General features: G+C 40.1%; 1 protein-coding gene across 1 annotated transcript; it reads right to left on the bottom strand.

Moving 5' to 3' along the window:
* Positions 1-177: 177 nt before the first annotated feature.
* Positions 178-21029, bottom strand: SLC39A9 (solute carrier family 39 member 9). Its single transcript, XM_071744478.1, has 7 exons — positions 20305-21029; positions 17209-17317; positions 11265-11456; positions 9197-9265; positions 8474-8559; positions 6358-6492; positions 178-4630 (listed from the first exon to the last, which is right to left on the bottom strand). The coding sequence occupies exons 1-7, from the start codon at positions 20398-20400 to the stop codon at positions 4400-4402; spliced, it is 918 nt and encodes a 305-aa protein (XP_071600579.1). The 5' UTR covers positions 20401-21029; the 3' UTR covers positions 178-4399.
* Between the last annotated feature and the right edge of the window lies 1 nt (position 21030).

Below are 21030 nucleotides of genomic sequence, written 5' to 3'. Positions count from 1 at the left end.
TGCCTTCCAACATGCAGTTTCACACACCAGGTTTCCAGGAGATGCTCAGACATTCTGGAGAAAAGCATCAGACACACATACACAAAAATAAAATGCAGTGTCTGCCTTGACTGACATTTCTTGGTCAGAGCTGTCACAAAACCCCATGCAGTAAATAACAACCCAACTCCAAAGCACTGCACCTAGTAAAAATTTAATATAATAAAACAAATTGAAAACAGCAACATTATTTTAACCATTCACAATTAAAGTGGAAAAATTATAAGGCAGCCATTCTTGGAATGATTTTGTGTACAAATGGTTCGGAAAAAGACATTAAAATTACAGTTCCATACATGGTGTCAGGTAAACAGTAATGACCACACAATGTATTTCCCTGGAAAGCCAAGGCTGATAAGAAATGTAATAAAAGGACAGTAAGGACAAAAATAATTTTATTTTTAAAAGAAGTTTGAGGTGAACAGGAATCTGAAATCCATCATAAAGAAAGTGAAATTCATCATAAACTTTTCCACCACATTGCAACCACTCCTCCTCTCCTTCTACCTCTGGAAGAATACAAATACAGTTCCCTACTCTTCTTCCCAAGTCCCAGCAAAGAACAGGAAAGGGAGCAGCAAGAACATTTATTGCACAGCACCTCTCCCTCCTACCACATAGAGCTGATACAAAGACACATCTGCTACTGCCAAAAGCTCCCTGGAGGCTCTGAACTAGCTCATGAATAAACACAGTAGTTTTCCTGGGTCTCTTGGATAACATAAACCTTTAACACAATCCACCTGGAAATGGCTCCTTAAAGTCAGGTTTCTGTGTTTAACAGCTGGGCCATCAGACATGCTCTCAAAAATCCCTGTCTTGGTGTGACAGCTCTGCCATCCTCACTTCAGTTAATGTCAGTGCAGCTTCTGCATCTGTCATCAGGCACAGAAGTACTCCCCTTCTTTATATAAGGAACAATAAAATAATTAGAGAAGTAGGGAAAGTACCTGAACACACCAGGATCAATGAAAACAACTTTACTCCCATTCCTGTCGCCAATTAAGAAATCATAAACTGGAAAAAAGAGTTGATGAGACAATTACATATTTCCTAGAGGTATTTACAGAAGGGGGATATGCCTGGCACTTGGTTAAAGCATTACTGCTAGACTTGCTGTCACCTACCTCAAAGCAGAAAACATAGGCAGAGATGGCTGTTGCAGAGGAATTGTTTGCACCAAGGTCCCCTGAGGAGTAGAAAATGATACCAGATGGCCCTGACCAGTGCTTGGATTTACTGTGACAAATGGGGAGACACGTAAAAAGGGGTCTATGATAAAATGGACCCTATCACTCAACTCATTGCTCTGCTTCAAGAAAAAAAAAAATTCTGAAAGGTTTGATAATTTAAAATTTTGTATTCTCCTTAGCACATAACCAAAAGCTTCCTTAGTTGCTGCAGTTTCAGCTACAGAATTGAAAATAATAGTTCAACAGAGAAATAAGAGGCAGCTGAAAGAAAATGCTGTTGTTACTGCTAAATGGGTAGGGAAAAAAAATACACCATAGAAGTCTTCTGTCACTTGTGTACCAAAAGGAAAACTATATGCTATATTTGCTATATTGCATATATGCTATATTTGTGCCAATTTTAAGTTGCTAATGTTTTCATTTAAAATCCCTCACCTCCTGCTATAACTTGGTCTCTATGGTTTATGAATTGTTAAACTGTGTATTTCCATTTCTGGTGGCTACCCCAGAAACTGGAAACATGATCTGAGGGACAGGAAAAAAGAAAGACTACAAGACCACTTAGCAGTGACACCTCTTATGACTTACAGGCCAGAGGTTATGTCAGCAATGACAAGGCTGACTGCCACATCCTCAAATATATGCTGATCCATATACATGAAGGTACTCTCCACATACTCCAACACCAGATCAAAAGGAATGAAATGGGACCATACCTGTACACCTCCTCAAAACCCTAACTGTTATATACAAAATGAGGATGAAGTGGAACACAGTCAGGATGCCAATTCAACTAGTGGGGTGGGGTGCACCTGCAAGTGACAGATAATACAGAAAAACCTCACTGTCTTACAAAATGTAAGCATCTGGTGCTGCACTAAACTATCTCCTGCTTCTGCTGCAGATCTTGCAGATCTCTACAGCCTTTGGAAACATTTATGTGGAAAGATTACACAAGGTGTAATGACATTATCAAGGAAGAAAGAAATGAGAATGCAATCTGGAAGAACACTGGGAGCTTTGGTGTAAACATCCCCATGTATCATTCATGTGCATCAGTAACCTGTACCAGGGAAGTTTTCAAAAAGGTAACCTACCAGTTGCATATGTATGCTCTATAAAAAAAAAAAAACAAAAACAAAAACACAAACAACCAAAACGAAACAACAACAAAAAAAAAAAAAAAAAAACCCAAGAGGTTTAAGAACATTCAGGAGAGGATCTTATCCATGCCACTAATTTTGCCATGGCTTTTTAGAAAAGAATGAACATTTTAAGGTCTAATGTCAAAAATGCTTGTTTAAGTCTGATGCACTAATTCTACAAAAAAATACTGACCTGTGGGAAAAAAATGTTCTAATGATTTTGCATTGATTTTGTATAGTAAACCAGACAAATGAACAAGTGCTCCTGGAGATCAATACTTGGTTCAATGCTGGGACACACCTGTATTGTTACAAACCCCACAGAAACCAGTCACTAATGCAAGGGCCAGGCCAGACTCAGTATTGAACTAGTAGACACACAGGACAATGAATGACAAAAATGTAAAGAAGTTAAGAGGCACAATGACCTGTGTAGAAGTAATAAATAGCATGAAAATTAGACATAATCATCCAAAAGGATCAAGAAGCACTTCAGTTAAGAAGATATTTCAAGCCTTGAAAATCCATTTCAAGCAAAAAAAAAAAAATCAAAAGAAAAATATATTTGGCTATGTAGTATTTCAAAAGTGCAGACAGAGTATAGCTTAAAAAGGGTACAACATTAGAAAGTTTTCCCCTAAGGAAAGAATTTTCCGTTGAGTCTGTGCACGTCAAGCATTCCTGACCTTCCATGCACTACAGTTATTAGAGTCTAATATATTTTGCATAAGAGAAATGGTGACTAGAGAAGGCTGTGCCTGTGAAAGGCACAGAAGGCTGTGCCTGTGAAAGTTCTGTATCAGTTGGCAATAAGCCCTCCTGCAGATTCACCAAAACTAATGCTTATGGGTAAGAGGCAAAGTACAATTCCCAAAGGACAAGGAGAATGCCTAATGGAATCCACCTGTTTGGGGTTTTGTTTGTTGATTGTTTTTTTGTTGTTGTTCAGAACCGCTTTTGAGTCACTCTGTGTTCTATCTGTAGTGTAAACATTTAACTAAACATCTTGCTTTGTTAGCCTTAATACCTCTTATTTAATGAAAAAAACCCACATTCCCCCACTGATTTCAGCAGTTTTGACTTCTGAAAATGAGCTAGTGAAGTTCACTGGTCCCTCAGCAGCTGTTTCCATCAGATTTCTACTCCTCAGAGCCCAGAACAGCTTGATTTCAGAGGACACTACAGGCATCTCTCTCAACAGTAGCAGTAGTGTAATCACAGTATCCATTACTTAATTCCTGCTAACATTTTTGGTGCCTACAGTTTACTGACTTGGCAGAAGACCATCTCCCAAGAAATACTGCCTCTTAAAATTTATTAACAATCACATAAACAATCAAAACACCATTCTCTTTGCTTTTAGCCTCCATCTTAAATAATGCAATACACTGCAAAATTCATTTGCACTTTCTTAAGCCAGCTGATTTCCTACACTAATCCTAAGCTTTGTCTACATAATTTATTTCCTGTCAGTGACACTTGTGTGACAATAGCAATGTTGTCCAGAGCACAGCCCATTTTTGGAATACGATTAGTGATAAACACCACAAGGACTGGTTGAGTTGTCAGGAAAACACAGAACGGATAGGGGAGAGCCCCCTTCTTCCTTAGCAAGACTTCAGCTGCTCCCAAAGCAGCCTTCCTTTGATTTTGCTCTCAGCTCTGAAAGATGAATTGCAGGATACTTCAGTGATTGCAATTTCATGATGAGTCGCTACGTTCCTCCCTGCTCGTTTTTCTTAAACTCCAAATTCCATCTTCCCTGAGAATAGGGCCAGAAGTAACAATTAAAATAGCAAATGTCTTCAGAAAAGAAAGTTACATAGAATTTATGTCCGGCTGCCAAAGTACATTTTGCTACACTAAAAACTTGCCCAGTATTCTTCATTTTGCAACCAAGATTCCCTCTGAACTCCACAAAGTAGATGGGATGGATGGTGGGTAAGAGACAATGATAAAGGGAGCAGCTGACATTTACTGCTCATGTCAGATTGAGGAGGAGGAACGGTGAAATTTGAGTATTTAGTGATGGTGTCCAATAGACAAAAATAGAGGAATAAGGCATCCTAATACTAGGGCGGCCACCTCCAGACGACCGAGTCCTTTTCCTCCAGCTGATTCAGGTTTGTGGCTATGAGCAATTCCTCCTACTTCTGGGAGGACATGAACTGTGGCAACGTAAAGAAAAGTCCCAGCAGAAAACAGCATAGCAACTCCGGTGGCATTCACTTCTGAAAGGGCTTCTTTACTGCTCTGAAATGGAAAAAGAAACAAAAAAAAAAAAACCCCAAAACAAAAACCAACAAAACAAGAAAACAACAGAAAGAGAAAAAAAACAAAACAAAGATAAGCAAAAGTTCTTCAATCAATAATAAAAACCTCCTCAGGTGTCCACACTTTGGTGAACTCTTGTTCTCTCAGTGACATTGGTTTGATAAATTCTTTTGTGTCTTGCACCTGACATGTAGCAACTGGCTACATGGCTAAAGTGAATGTGGGGGACAGAAAGACACCTCTCATCCTAGTTTGTTTGCTTCAGACTTCTAGGAGCCCTTACAGAAGAAAAAAAGTAAGCCTGTGCAGAAGCATCTAATTTCACCATCTCACAGTAACAAACATTTTCAGCTTAGAAAAAAAAAATAAAACTCATACTGCAAAGCCACAAACTTTAAGAAGTACACTCAATATTAAACCCCCCCTCGTTTTTCTAAACAAGAAGTTCAAAATACTAGTTTTGAAATGCCTGGTCCCCTGCTGGCCAGAGCAAGATTTGCTATATTTAAGTCCCAAATCATCATTCACTGAGTATTCCATTTGTATGTACAAGATAACATCCAAAACTTTGCCAGAATTTCCATGTAAACTTCACTAAGAAATGCACCTTCTGGATCAAAACTGAGTACCTCATCACATTCATACTAGGATTAAGATCATGCTGCACAACATTAAGTGTACTGGAACGAAAACGCACTCGTATCAGTTTCAAAATGTTTCTTAAACAATTTCCAACTCAAGGGTGGTGCTAGTTCTCTGGCATACTCTCATGCTATTTTTCCAAAGACCAGAGACACATTATCTGCTCTGGAACTATGCAACTATTGTGACAGCCCTTATACTTCATCAATTCCCTGTTCTTTCTGAAGAGCAAAATGCAAAACCAACTTTTATGTTGGTATGGTGAACATACAGAAGTATGTTCAAACAGCATTCTCATTTCTATTTCCAAATCCAACCCTTCCCCTGCTGCCTCTTGTACCCTCTCATGCCTTGAGTTTCATGAGATCACTGGTTAGATTCTTTACAATACCACACCACAGTGTGCCACCAGCACTGTTCACTGCAGTGTCATAGGAAATACTATGAGAAGCAGGAATACTTAACGTGGACAGACATGGAACTCATGCAGTGTCCCATTTCACAGGCCATTTGTTGCATGCAGCCAACACAAGACTATGCTGTAAGGAGTATGAGAGGCAAAAAAGCTGCTCCATCTGAGGATTCAACTTCTGACACAGTGTGAAAAAGACTTTAAACACATAGGACCAATTCTGCAATAATGGGGAAAACTAGCAAAGATTATTTCCAACCTGCATATTAAAATCAGAATGCATGCAGCATCACTGAAAATTACTCAGTTTTGTAGTTATTAGGGAAGATCTGGTATATGAGCAAACTCTTAATTTCTCAGGAGGAAACAGCAGAAAAGATAAAAGACAAAAATCAGCCTTCTAAGAAAAGAAAGCTATACCAAACTCTACAGAGGAGTTAGATGGAACTGATGGGTCTGATGGAAAGCACAGGTTATTTTTGTTTCACACATTCATATTGCTACCTTTCTATACAGTGTTTTAAAACAAATCTCCATTCTACTAAGTTTTTCAATCAGGTTGCAATTATGTTCCATATAACTTGTATGGCATTCCTTTCCCCAAACTCAACCACTAAGCTACTTTTTGGGCAGAACAGAATCACAGACCTACCTTGCTTAGGCCCAAGTATGTCACCATGGACATAACAGGTGCTGCCAATGCAAAAACCAGCAAGTGTTTTCTAATTCGATTCCGTTCCAGCCCAGCGTGCATCAGGAAGGAAACAAGGCCAAAGGCAGCTGGTGCCTGCAAAAAACCCCAGTATTACTGGTAATACAATACTTTCTAAAATCCAATGAAATCTGAGATCAAGTTGCAATGTGATTTACTACGTTGAAATGCAGCACTAGCACCAGGAGAGCCTTAATAATGTTGCAGTTAAACCTAATCGATAGAATTCTCCAGACTGCTCTGTAAGAGTACCTCATGGAAACCCATGGTCTGGCTATCAGAGCACAAATCTTTGTGTAGTCATTATAAATACTGAAATGTTCACTCACTCAAGTCATTCCTATAACCCCTAGGCCTCCGTTAATTTATGTAATTTATTTTTTTGTCCTGATACTGCTATGCATCCCTAGATGGACAGACTCTATCTACAGCAGAAGAATTCCACAATTAACACAGTGGGGAAAAAATTCCCAAAGACAGATAACTGCTTCCACATGAAAAAGACTTAAGAGCTCTTTTGATTAATTCATTATAATTCAGTTTCATTTCTGTTCCCACTGGGAAGCAAACAAGTAATTCCTTCTCCTTCTGCTGGCATCCACTTTCTCATTCACAAGGCACAGCTGTCCTACTGCTCATGGACTTTACAATGTTTTTGCTCACATAGAGACAATAGCAGTCCACCCTGAAATCTCTGAGAAGGCAAACTAACATTCTGAGCATTTCTTACACACAGAATCCTTGAATCTTTTTCTTTCTTTCTTTTTAAACCAAGAAGTAGGAAACCATGAGTGAAGGAAAAAATGAGAAAGACAAAAGCATCATCCAGGATCAGAAAACTAGAAAAGTAAAAATACAGACAAGAAATACACTTCTCTTTCAATACCAATTATTTCTTGAGAATCTTTCATCATGGAATTTTCTTCCTCTAAAATTGTACAATTGCAGAACCCCATTAATTTGAACATTACGAATAATAAAAGCAAGTTTCACTTAGCAATAGACATAAACAAAGCTTCACTGCAAGATGTGATGCTGCCACCTTTGAAGAGGGTTATGTAAATCACAATTTATTGTATCAAGAGTGAAGACCTACTAGATCTGCATTTCCTAACACTTTGAACATGCAATTATGCAAGCAAGATTTGGGTTGAATATATGACTAATTACTGTAATACATGCATGTGCAGCCATAAGTCAAATATGCATCTGCATGCATAAGTTTAGAATCTACATAGCCAAGAGATTTATTTGCACAAACATTAGGCAAAAAAAGATCTTCCTATCTTCAAGGGCCACTGTTTGTGTCTTACTATCACAAAAACATTGAAAGAATTTTCCTGTAGAAATGGCACATGACTGATTTTGATGCTAATACAATAACAGAGCTAACCAGAAGTTCTAATTTAGTGCTTTGGTATTAAGTGGTTTCCCAAGACTAACCTTTTTACACACTTGTAACAAATATCCTTCCCATTTTCTTGAAAGCATCACAGAACCAAAAAGATGCTGCAATCAGCATAAGGCTGCTTTTCCTTCTTGAATACACTACCATATATTTCTGTACTTCACCCTCAAGAACCTCTCACACTCACACACAGCAGTAACAACCTTAGGGTTCTATTTTAAAAAATTTTTTAATTTTAAATTTTTTAAAAAAAATCACCACCAAATCAAAACACAGGACTACACTAGCTTCAGAAAAAGTCAATGTCAAGCTACATTTCTTCACAAACTGCTATTTTCTCTGTACTTGTGGGAGACTTTTCCCAACCACTGCAACTGAGGCAAGTAGTAGGCAGGCAGTATCCTCCTCATTTGTACCCCATTCAGACTTAACATCCATCATTTGCTATCCTGTTGTACATCACTCCAGTGCATTTTGGTCCTGGGAGCTGTACTACGAACCTGTTCATTTTAATGGCTTTACACATTGCCAAGTTACATCACTAGTGAAATTTAAGGTCTTCAGTAATCTTGGTATGCTTTAGCAATCTTTTAAAGAACAATTTTAAAGAACAATTTTTTGGGGAATTTTTGTTGGATGAGGACTTACCTTGTGCAACATAATAGCAACAAACACTATTAACTGGACACTAGTCTGAGAAGTAGAAGCTGCTGCACCCAAGGCAACACCATCAGCTGAAACAGGAGTGCAAATTAATGGATTATTCCTCTACAGTTTCAGGTTTCCCACCCACTTTTTGGCTGACAGTACAAAACATGTTGACTTGAGATGTCCTGTTACTCAGCATGTCATTAGCAATACCAACCCAACATATTATTCAATCCCCTTTATTTTTTAAGCCATAACAATTTCAGGATTTAAGACAACTCTCAAGAGGAGCTGTATCATATTTCACAACACCAAAAAAACTACTGAGAATCAATCAAATATCAACACAGGCTGACAAATTAGAGCCAGGTAAGAAGTTCAGCCTTCTGCTATAGAAGTGGCTTCCTGTCTAAAAATCTGCTTCAGATTCTAAGCATCATAAAAGAATGCTGACTATTATTCTTCCAATTAATTTTCAAATATAAATAAGTAATATTTTACCACTTAGTGAATATATCATCTAAACATCTGAAGCACTGGACTGTGTTTTCCCAGTAAGCTTTAGGAAATATCCTTAGTTCTCCCCACCTTGCAGGATTTTTTTTTTATATAAGAAGGAACTGCCCAAAACAACCCCCTAGGTGTTTCTGCCACATTTAAAGATGAGCCACACAGCAATGAAGAAGAGTCCTTGTCAAGAGCCAACAATAGGTCCCACATTACCTGCAGCATGGACTACTAGTCCCAGCGTTGTTGTGATTTTGGAGTTGCCTGATCTTGCAGCTTCTGGATCTGAAATGAGGACAGTTAGGATAAAGATAACAAATATTGAAATTATGCTTGAAGAAAAACTGCAAGCACCACTGCACACATCTCTACTAGATGCTTTGGCAGTTATATTCAAAATAATTCTGTACCACCTGAAGTTCTGCCAGCAAGCAATTGACAGAATAACAAATTCTTTGCAATTTAGAGGATCACTGAAACAGGCAGAAACTGTTGTTTTTTTGGTTTCTTTAATCTCTGAACTGAGTTCTGAACTAAACTCCTGAACCAAAGTTCTGGGCCACTAGGGCAAAGAAAACCTAGTTTTGCATCTTCAGAATTCTCATCCTGACCCTTAAAGCACACAGCCCAATGCTGGCATTTTCCTTAGAGTGACTGTGTGGGGCAGCCTCTGTTACACTAATTCTGTGTCAACTCCTCTGTTCTGTGCGTTTTACATTTTCTTCAAGATCAGTTCCTTAAATTTTGAGGGCCAAATGGCACCATCAGAGGAGATCATGTGGGAGAAAATGGGCAGCCAAAGGCAATAAAACACTTTTTCAGATGACAAAACACCTTTGGTGCATTTCAAACTACAATCTGAGAAGGAAGCCACAGGCAAGAAACAAAGGCAACTATAAGCATTTTGAGAACCTTGCAACGAGGTTGAGAAATCTTTGGATTAAGCAGGAACTATTTTGAAGTACAGGAGGCTCCAAACCAGTGTGGGACTACAGCTGTGCAGTTACAGTAGCAGACCAGAGCTTACTGTAGGCAACAGGTGCCAGGACCTGCCGAGTAATGAGCTCAGTCGGTGCTCAGCCTCACCTGTGCCCAGTTAGGACTGGCCCAAGTGCGCATGCTCAAAGATCAAGGGCCAATAAAAGGTGGGGCCTGAGACTGGCAAATGGCTCATTCTGAAGCAGGTCAGCAGCCGTGCTGGTCGAGGCCAGTTCTCTACTGATCCTGTCCTCATTCAGAGCCTATCATCGCTACGAAGTTCGCCTCCAGTAACATCTGGTGGAGAATGCGGGCAACAACAGCAGCCGTGAACGCTGAGGTATTATAAAGAGCTCCACGACCACGTTGATTGCGGGAAGCTCTACAAAGCCTGGCTTAAATGCGGAAGGTGATATAAAGAGCTTCGAATACGCAACCACGTCAGATGGAGCCACTACGTTGGTGCGGGACGCTCTATAAAGAGCTCCAAATACGCAACCACGGGAAAAGCTCCACGAGGCTAAGCTTAAATGCTGTAGGCGGCGTGAAGAGCTGAAGCGGAGCTCTGAGTGCGCATCAAGTCAGTGCGGTTCTGAAACGGAGTCTCCCAGGGACACGCGATAGTGCGGTCCTGAAACGGAGTCTCCCAGGGACACGCGATAGTGCGGTCCTGAAACGGAGTCTCCCAGGGACACGCGATAAGACTGGTGCGCTGAATGCTCGGAGAAGCCTCTGCATGGCCAGGCATTCCGAGGTGGCGAGTACCAGCTAAAGCTGAGCTGGTGTTCTGAGACCTCATCTTCTGCGGACAACAGAAGCTAAAGAGGCGAAAAAGCCGGTAGGAGCCCGAATTTTTCCCTCCACATTTCAATCAAAGGCTATGCAGGAGGCCTAGAGATGCCTGGGGAAAGAGATGCCTGGGGAAAGAGTTGGCGAGAGAGCTCCTGAGAAGAACCGTGTCCCCGAGAGAAAGGCTCGCCGCAACAGCTTACATTGAGTAACTTCTGTAGTCTTAAAGTAATTATTTGTTCTTTGCACATTTTACCAACATGCATGACAATTAAGTAGGAAGACCAAATGAAACTGAGATTACACACAATCACAGAACAGTAAGGGGTTGGAAGGGACATCAGAGGATCATCTAGTCCAACCTCCCTGCTAGAGCAGGATCTCCTAGAGCTGGTTTGAGAGTAATACATCCAGGTGGGTCTTGAATGTCTTCAGGGATGGAGACTCCACCTAACTTTAAAGAAATCCCCTACGTGTGATTAATTAGCAAGTCTAACTGAAGAGAAATTTTACTTACCATCTGTAGAGTGCACATGAGAGCTGCCTATCTGATCCACCAACAGCATGAAGACAAAGCCAAGGACAAGTGACACACCAATGTAGGCATGCAACCTGGAATGGTCATGGCCATACTCATGTGCAGCTGAGATTTCTGCTACCTTCTCAGACTCCATCACATGCTGCATCTCACTCGCTGGGTGATGCTTCCCTGTGGCAGGCAAGGAAGCAGATTAGGAAAGGGAACTAAAAATGGCACGGTTGCTCTTCTCCTCCTTTGCTGAAAGCATTCCTCACATTTTCCTGAGTAACACAGAAAAGTTCTCATTTGTGGTCAGTCTTGGATCATTTACTTAGGGAAAAACACATTTGCCTTGTTCGCCCCTCCCCATACCTCTTCATCAGGCAAAAGCAAAGGCAGCATTAATACTTGATATCTCAGGCTACTTTGTTTAAACACTGCATTTTAAATACAAATTGATTGATAAAACCTGCTAAATAATTCCTTTTTTAATTGAAGTTGAGAGTTATGTCAGTATTCGGAGATACTGTCAAGCAGTTCAGTTATAAACTTCATTTAACTGGGAAACTACAGAATGAGAACATAAAATAGGTTCCATGCACTAAAAGATCCAATGCAATCTTTAAGATGAACTTTTTACTCAGAGCATCAGTCTCTAGTTAAACAAGTCAGCATTGATACACTCCAGTGATATGGATAAGAACAACAACAAATGTCAGTACCATACTGGAAGCTCAAAGTCCAAGCCCTGGGATTATGTAGATGTTTTATTTCCCTACACAAGTTTTAATCCCAAGCCCTCCCCCAGACATTGGCTCTGTCTCACTGAGCTACCCTGAAATTAGGTGAGTTCAGAATTACTTTAAAATCTAAGAAGAGATAAGATGGCTTGGAGGTTTTTAGTTTAGTTGTCATAGTATAAAATGCTTTATTTGCTGCACAGTTCATAATTTTAAAAACCATTTTCAAATATTTCATAGGTTCATATTCATAGGTGACAAGTGCCTCTCCCTAAAATTACTCTTAGAAAGCAGAGAAGTAATATAACTTTTCAGGTTGCATTTGCCCAGCATGTGTGATCTGTATCACGAGCAAATCCTCACCACACATATCATTCCCACCAATTTGAACACTCACATCAGTCTTGCACTGAATTTACATGGTCTTAAAGAAAAAGTAGGTTTTTCTGGCACATGCATTTAACATTTCCAGCAGTCTTTGGCCCAGTAGCTCCCAAGACAGATCCATGAGATCCTCCAGCCCTGCTTATGACCACTGCTTCTGCAATCCCATCTGACACAGTGGGCAATGTCCAGAAGCACACAGCTTTTCCAGTACTGGCCATCAAAGACTGGCATGAGTTGTCTTAGTACATTTATGCCAAACAGATTTATTAAAGCTATTTTAAACAAAATTCTAGGTATTCTTTCCAGCTGACATAAGCAAAGAATTATGTCTAAGGCTCCTTCTGCCAACACAATACAGAAATCCACTGTTAGAAAGGTACTTGTACCAAAGATCAGGAAAATGAATTTTTAATTAAATTTAAGTTCCCAAGTACCATACAGAGAACAGTAAACATCTGACCTCTTGGTTTCAGGCTCTGTCCTCACCTGAATCATATATTCTTTTTTTTTTTTTTTTTTTTTTTTTTTTTTTTTTTAAATATTTCCCCTTACAGCCCCTGGTAGAGACACTACATCAGGCTAGAAAGCCCTCTGGGTGATGCAGAAGAGGCATTTAATGCTCCTTGGCATATTTGTCATTATAAATAGGTGTATGCCCACGGCAGGTAAGGGGTTTTACATACAGTAAGTACTTCTCAAATATTTCCAGTGAGAGAAGAGATACAGTAAATCTACTTCTACATCTGATACCTAAAGTTAAACCAGATGTTTGAGTTGCATGCTATTCTTGAATACTCTAAACTACCTACCATTCAGTACAACTTCCCTCAATTTCAGAACAAAGCCAATGCTTACAACAATATTTAGAAGGCTCAGTTGATATTTGTAAATTTCTTTAACATTCTTTTAAGAAAATATTCTGTTTTCTCTGATAGAACAAATGACAGTATCAAAAGCTATAATTGTAATTATTGTCATAGTCTCCACTATACTTAGAAAAAAGCTACACAAGTAACCTTCCTGTGTTTACATGGGATGTCAACAGAATTTTTTTTAATAAAAAAAAAAAAAAAAAAAACCAGAGAACCCATTTGCAAAGCTCCAGTATCTTAGAGAACATATGCAATATAAGGAAGCAGGTGACATTAATTTTTACTCACTCACAGAGTGATGGAGCACTAAAACTAAGAACATGAGGAGGACTCTGTCATGCTTGACCAGGAACTGTATCTTCTCTTAAAAACTAACTTAAAGTTAAGATTTGCATCCGGGGAGGAATAAGCCCAGGTACCAGTACGTGCTGGGACCCAACTACCTAAAAGCAGCTTTTCAGAAAATAATCTCCAGATCGCTGTGGAGACAAAAGTTTACCATGAACCAGTAGTGTGCCCCATAGCAAAGAAACACCGAGTCTTGGCTTGGCAAGAGGTCAAGGGAGGTGATTCCTGCCCTCTCCTTGGCAACAGCGAGGCTGAGGCCACACACTGAGCACTGGGCTGAGTTCTGTACTCCCCAGGACAAGAGACAGCTGGACATACTGGAGGGGCACAAAGATGACTGCCTATGAGCAAAGGCTGAAAGAGCTGGGGCTGTTCAACCCAAAGAAGAGAAGGCTCAGAGGGATCTTACCAATTTATAGAAATAAATACCTGATGGGGAAGGGTATAAAGACAGCAGAGCCTTACATATTAATTATTTGTTCCTATCTAACCCTTTTAATTCTACCTGAAGTTTGGAGTGACCTACTTGATGCTGTCCTTTGGCTGAATTCTGTTCTAGAAAACACTCCATCCAAAGAGACCTGAAACAGTAACACGCACAAACTTTCTTAGTTTCATTCTGTATTTCTTGCTGTTTGGAGGGACAGCAATGCTAGCAAGAGCATCAATTAAGGAAGCTCGCATCAGAAATTCTAAGCATCTTTACTAGAAACAATGTTACTGATTTTAGTTTATTATGTAATGGTAAGACAACCAACAGAACTACTCTACAGCTCTTAAAAGAAACTAGTATAGTAAATATATTGTTTCATTGGTCTAAAAGCAAACAATATTTTCTCAGTATGAGAACAGACAAGGCTTTTGGAGGAGTAATTCAGCTTTTTTACTTCAGGGCAGATTTGTTCTGCTTGATTAAAGGTAAGAATATTAATGTCTGAATTGATTATAATAATTACAATTCAGCAGAGTATCTCTCACCTTGCATTTTTCAAGTTGACTCTAGATTATTGATTTTTTATTGAAGTGACAGTTCAACATTACGTGCCTAACTTTATTAAAAAATAAAATGAAAAAAGAATGGCAACAAACAAAACGGAGCACAGCATACATTAAGACTTCACCCAACACATGTGGCTTGGGTGAGAAAACTAAAATTTTTGTCATTTGGGGGGGTGGGGTGTCTTTTGGTTGGCAACTACTTTTCAGAAGTTCTAGTCATTAACAGCAAAAACTTGATTTACTTTAGCAAGTCATCTTGCTGAAGTACTCATATATCTTAGATGAGACAATTGTACATCCATCTCAGTGTACAAAATATCAGCCTACTGCCATTACTACACACAAAACCCATCAGAATAGGGCTTGAAGGATTAAAAAAAAACCCAATATCTTCGCTTTACAAGATTGATCAATAAAATAATTTTAGACCACATAAGATTGTTTTTGATTATATAAAAAAGTTAAGTTTGCTCCAGATTATTTCAAGCCATGAAACATTACTGTGATTGAGTTACCTTTCTGACAGTAGTTACACAGCTTCACCAATTAAAACAAAGGACTGAAGTTGCCAAAGGAACTTCATTTGCCAGTAATAGTCAAATCAGTGTTTCACTACACACACACATAGGTTTATGACCAAATAATAATCTGAATCATGGTGTGCTATTTGCTCTCAGCCCACAAGGTCAAAAATTAGAAGTTACTTATTTTGTCACCTGTGAGAATATACATAAGCAGTAGTCAATGACTTTTATGTCAGTGACAAGCATCTGTTTTGATAACAAGTAATCAGTCTCTTGAATTAATTTACACTTGGAACTGGACAAACACAGACACCCTTCTCTCCCTTTTTAAGTTCTGTTGGTTCTGTTAAGTTCTCAGAATCTGAAGCTTAGCTTTGAATAGCTTTGATATGAGAAAACATTTTTGTAGTTAAACCCATCCACATATGAATTTTGCCTCTCTGCAACATAAAAATATCATTACAGGCAAACTGGCTTTAGTCACCATACTGTGAGTTAGGAATTCAGTCTGAATTCATTCACAGAACAAATTATTTTTTTCCTAAGTAAATACTTCTGATATTACTACTGTAGTACTGGGAAGTACCTTTTCCTCCACGTACTAAACTTGAAGCCATATGGCATGTAGCTCTAAATAGCAGACTGTAGATTTCACACATGAATATGTCTCATTTAGTGAAAAGAAAGCCAAAACCAAACATTCACATCAATTGTATTTACTGCTAGCCTATCATTACAAGAAAATTTAATCTACTTAGAATTAAAATTGAATGAAGAGCAAACGCACAACTATGGCTCAGTAGAGACATCCTACATTAAAGTGCACAAATAACAGCATAGTATAAAAGCATAATCAGAGGTTCTTTCACGTCTTGATGAAGTGATGATTTTATAAACCATCTTCTGTTTACTTTAAATCTAAGCAAAACAACATAAATTTAGTGGAAACTAAAACATGATAAATTAAAGCATATTACTAAAAAGAAATTTAAAACCCCGTAGAAACAAGAAAAAAACCTGTAGTACAAGAAAACCAGAGTATTACAATTATCTCTCAATCCCACATTAGCAAGAACAGTATATTAGACTCTTGCAAAGTTTTCTAGAGCCCCAACTTCATAGTCCTTTCTCCTGTGAGTACTAAGTTGCTGCTGTTTCCTACAGAAAAAAAATCTGATTCTGAGCATACTGGAAAACTCACATTCATACAACAGTAGCATAATACCACAAGACTTGAAGCTAAAGCAAGACTTAAAGTGCATTCCAAACAGATGTAATGAGCCCTGACCATTTCAAATAATGTCAGAACCTCAAATTGAGGTTTACTGAGACTTTTGGGTGTAAGGGGGGCTCCACACTCACATCCCTACAAGACACATAATTGCTGTTAGCTTTGAGCTATTCAATGAAGGATGTGAAGTTGAAGACAGGTGACAGCAGGCTCCAACTGGATGCTTGGGCTTGGAACCACACACAGATATCCACATGCAGCAGACACCACCACCCAAGAAAGAAATTTCTCCTACTCTGTGAACTAGCCCTATATAACCATAATTTTCAGCCACGTATATTAAGCTAAGGTAACTCCAAGACGTTCTTCAGCTTCAAAGGAAAAAAGTTCTTATGAGGGCAAGTAAGTGTGTATCTATAAAACACTTCCTGTAACTGCTTTGATGAGAAGCAACCTGAACAACAAAAAACCAACAGCAAATAGACACAACTTCATTCTCTGCCAAAGGCACCCTTACATCTCCTTCCATAAAGTTTAACTCCTCCCAGAATAAGGAACACTACACATGACCTGGCATAAATAAATGGCTGCAGTTCCACAGCAGTACAGCACCCAGACCTTCAAATGACCTGATCACTCAGCAAGTCTTCCCATCAGATCCCTCTGTGAGATCACCATAACCATGCCATCTCATGCCTGTGGCAGTTCTGTGACTCTGATGCTGGTTGTTTCATGCTGCTGTGAAACCCTCCTACCAAACCCTCATGTCAAAAACCCCAGTAGATTGTAACACCATGACCCGAGTCATCTTGAACAAGGCCATCTGGGTTTGGTTCTTACCCTCCAAAATGTCTTCATAAAGTGCATGTACTCCTTCAGGCACAATAACAGCCAAGGCAGTTCCACACAGCAGCCCAGCACCCAGAACACTCACCAATTTTAATCTTTCCTGCAAGAAAGTACAAAAGAAGAATCAATACTGAATGATGCACAAAATCTCCTGCTGGTTTTCATTCAGCTGCACAGTCCTGTATTTCTGTTATCTTTCTGAGAAGAGAACATGGAATCATAGAGTGGTTTGGGTTGGAAGGGACCTTAAAAATCCCCCCTGCCACGGACAGGGGCTGTTCCCACCAGACCAGGTTGCTCAAAGACCCATCCAGCCTGGCCTTGAATCCTTCCAGAGAGAGAACAGCCACAACTTCTCTGTTGTGGGAAGATACCCAGTGTCTGATGAAGTCAACTGAAGCATGAAATGAAAGTTTAAGATGACTCATTTGAATGTTAAAAATCAGACAACAAATCAAATGTAGCATAGTAGAAAATAGCAAGAATTGCTATCTTTGGCACTAATGGTCACTGGGATCTAATTCATACTCCAAAACCTCACATGATAAAGCCTGCAACACTTGGTAAATCATTATACAGTGTCAATCTACATGAAAAGATATAACCTTCAACACACACTGTTCATAAATTCATTTTGCAAAAATACAGGGAAAAAAAAAATATTTTTATACTGTAACACTATCAATCTCTTTTACATACATATTTAAATACAGGGGGAAAAGTGTCAAAAGTAATACTGTTTTATTAGAACTGGAAATACTGAGTACTGCTTACTCTCATTTAGGCATATGTAAATTTTGAAGACCCATGAAAACCATATATACTAATAAGGTACTGTTTCAGAAGTACCCCTCTCCTTTTCAGTACAAAATACACAGAAAACAGAGCAATCTAATAATAAAAACCTACCCAGACAGGCAAAAGTCATCTAGTTTGTTGTTGATTTTTGCATTTAGACTACAACTTAGGATATAGTCTCAAGAACTGGTGTAGCACTGTTTCCAGACCAAAGTTAGACCAAAAGAGTACTGCAGATCAGGATTAAGCAGAAAGGATACCTGCACAGAGAAATGAAGTGGAGCTCTGTTCAGTTTGTACCCTTTTACCAATGTTTAGTCATACCTGGCTTTGCTGGAGTTTTATACTTTCAAGAATACCCAAATTTAATGGCACTAATAGAAATAAGTATGAAATCAGAACATAACCAATAGGTTCCAAAGTAAAAAACCCACTCATCTGAAGAAATATATTCAAATCAGTGAATAACTTTATTGTTCTCCAGCATCTGGGGTGTACTGTGTAAAGCAGTAATTTTTGGTTTATAATCATTATTTGTGGCCAGTGGGAGGAAGCATTCCCAAAATTTTTGCATATGAGAAAGCATAAAGTCCAGTCAATTCAGTCTGAAATTGCCAATGTTGCACAGGCCTAAGCAATCATTTTTAACAAACAATTCTAACTTCTAATTACACACTTCCTGGATTAGCTACTATTCACACATCACTTGCAGAGAGATCCAGCTTCTATTTTAAACCAGCACAGCATGCAGATCCTTAAAATACCGAATTTAAGTGCAACCCTGAATCAAGAATTTCTGAGAGTTTAAGACACCACAATAAACTTGCCTGTGGATGTGTGTACTGTTGGTAAGACCCCGGACACACACAAAGCTGACAGATGTGTGATTACTGCTTATGCACATGGTTTTGTGTCCACAGCAGATCTGTGTACCTGCAGCTGTTGGGAACCCCAGAAGTTTTAGGATTCAATTATATAAGTAAACCATGTAAATACAAATCAAGAACCCCACGTTCAAACACCACCAAATACCAAATCAAGTGACCATCAAGTGCATACATGAGGAATTGCAACCTTAAAAGGAAACAACACTAGGCAGTGTTCCAAGCAAATCTGCAAGAAAATCTTTCGTAGGCTTCAGGGCAAAAAGTGAGTTTTGAAGAGCAATTGAGTGGAATCAACAGCAGTCAGGACATGGAAAGGAATGTCCATCCAAGGACCAGAGGAAGCACTGGCAAAACAGAATGATGCTGATACTTATGTAAAAACTTCTGAATACACAGCCCTGTCTCAATCCATCCAGCTGTACTGTACCAAAAATGAACAAAAAATCTTTCATTCCATGCTGGTCAGAGCCCACTGCTCCCAAAGCCTCCCAGTAATAGAGTCCAAAGCACAGGTACAACCAGCTCTGGGACTTGATGGAAGAACAGATCATGTCTCTCTTCCAGCACCTGGCTTTCCATAAGCAGCACTGCTCCCACCAGAAACAGGAAACTCTTGCAAGAGAGCTTTTACAATATTAGAAGAACTTAACTCTGACTGAGGCACACTTGTATAAAACAATCACCATTTAGAAAGAGAAAAAAGCATCAGGAGACTTCCAGATACTGTAACAATCATCATCACCTCAATAATCATCTCTTAGAAGCATCCAAAAACATTCACTTCTAAACCACTTAGAAACCAAATCTCCCTCTCCTATAACAACACCTCACATATCCAAGATGTTTTTCAAAAGACTGCCTTGAGTTCCACAGGGCAGTAACAGAACTCGAAGCTGTGGTGTAATCAGAGCAAAAGGTTTCATTTTCAGTGGTATAAGCTGTGAACAAAACTGTGAAGCAAAACAAAGTTTTCTGAGAATATTCTTAGAATTGTTAAAAACCTTAATTTGAAAGGTCCACAGACACATAACAACAGTTAACCTCTGACTTCAGCAGCTTCTAAGAATAACTATGTCCTGATGCTATCATGTCCTTTTCCATTACATGCCAAGACTTTGATTCACCTGAAGTGGAGACACTGAGATCAAAGTTGGCATTTTTTTTTTTTTTAATGTTTTTTATACTGACTGTAGAACAAGCATAATTTTGCAACGGGATTTTGAACGGAGATCGGTATCGCATTCAAATGTTCCTTAAACGTCTTTTTAAGTTACAATATCGCCCCTAACAGCATTGCCGTAGTTGAACCGGTACCGCACCAACTCCTCCTGGGAGATCTCTCCATTTAGTTTCTGCTATTTTCCCTTAGCAAGCAACAAGCAGTTCGGCGAAGCTGTCTTACCTCGGAAAAATTAACTGCCAAGGGGATAATTCCTGCCACATAGCAGGCGACCAGCATGGCCAGAGACAGCAGGCAGATGGAGAGGAAATCATCCATGTCGCTGCTTTCTGTCCGGTCCTTTGAAGTGAAATTCAACAGCAACTTTTTCTTTCTTCTTCTCCCCGCCTCTCCCGGCACGCCTCAACCCGTGCAGACACCGAGCTCCCAGGGAAGCCTTTCCGCCATCTCCGTCTTGCCAGGCGGCCCCGGCCGGTTCGGTCCCGAGAAGCGGTCCCTGCGGGCCTGGCGTGTGGCAGCAGCCAGCCAGCCCGTTAGAGACAGCCCAGCACCGCTTCAGGGCGGGGGAAAGCGGGCGGCGAGACACCTGCGCGGCCGGGGAAGGAAGCAGCCCGGCCTGGCGCTCACCTGAGGCGCTGGGGCTTTCCTCCGCACCCCCGTGCCCCACCGGGAGGAGGACCGGGGTTGAGGGAAGAAGCGGGCGGGCCCGCTAGGGGAGAGGCAGCCTGAGGCGGGCCGCGGCCCTGAGGAGACGATGAAGGAGTGGGGAGCCTGCGGGACCAGTGCGCATCTCCCCTCACCCTCCCGCCCGCCCCCGCCGCTACCTGGGAGGCCAAGTGGCACCTCCGCCACCCGCCGCTTCCTCTTCCCGGGCACGCCCCGCCCCACAGCCGCCGTTCCCGGCTCCAAGATGGCGGCGGAGGCGACCGCTGCGGCCCGGCGCGGCGC

This window comes from Heliangelus exortis, chromosome 5 (genome assembly GCF_036169615.1).
Source record: "Heliangelus exortis chromosome 5, bHelExo1.hap1, whole genome shotgun sequence".
NCBI classification, from domain to species: Eukaryota; Metazoa; Chordata; class Aves; order Apodiformes; family Trochilidae; genus Heliangelus; species Heliangelus exortis.
Note: the sequence above shows the minus strand (reverse complement) of the source record. Positions and strands in the feature narration are given on the sequence as shown.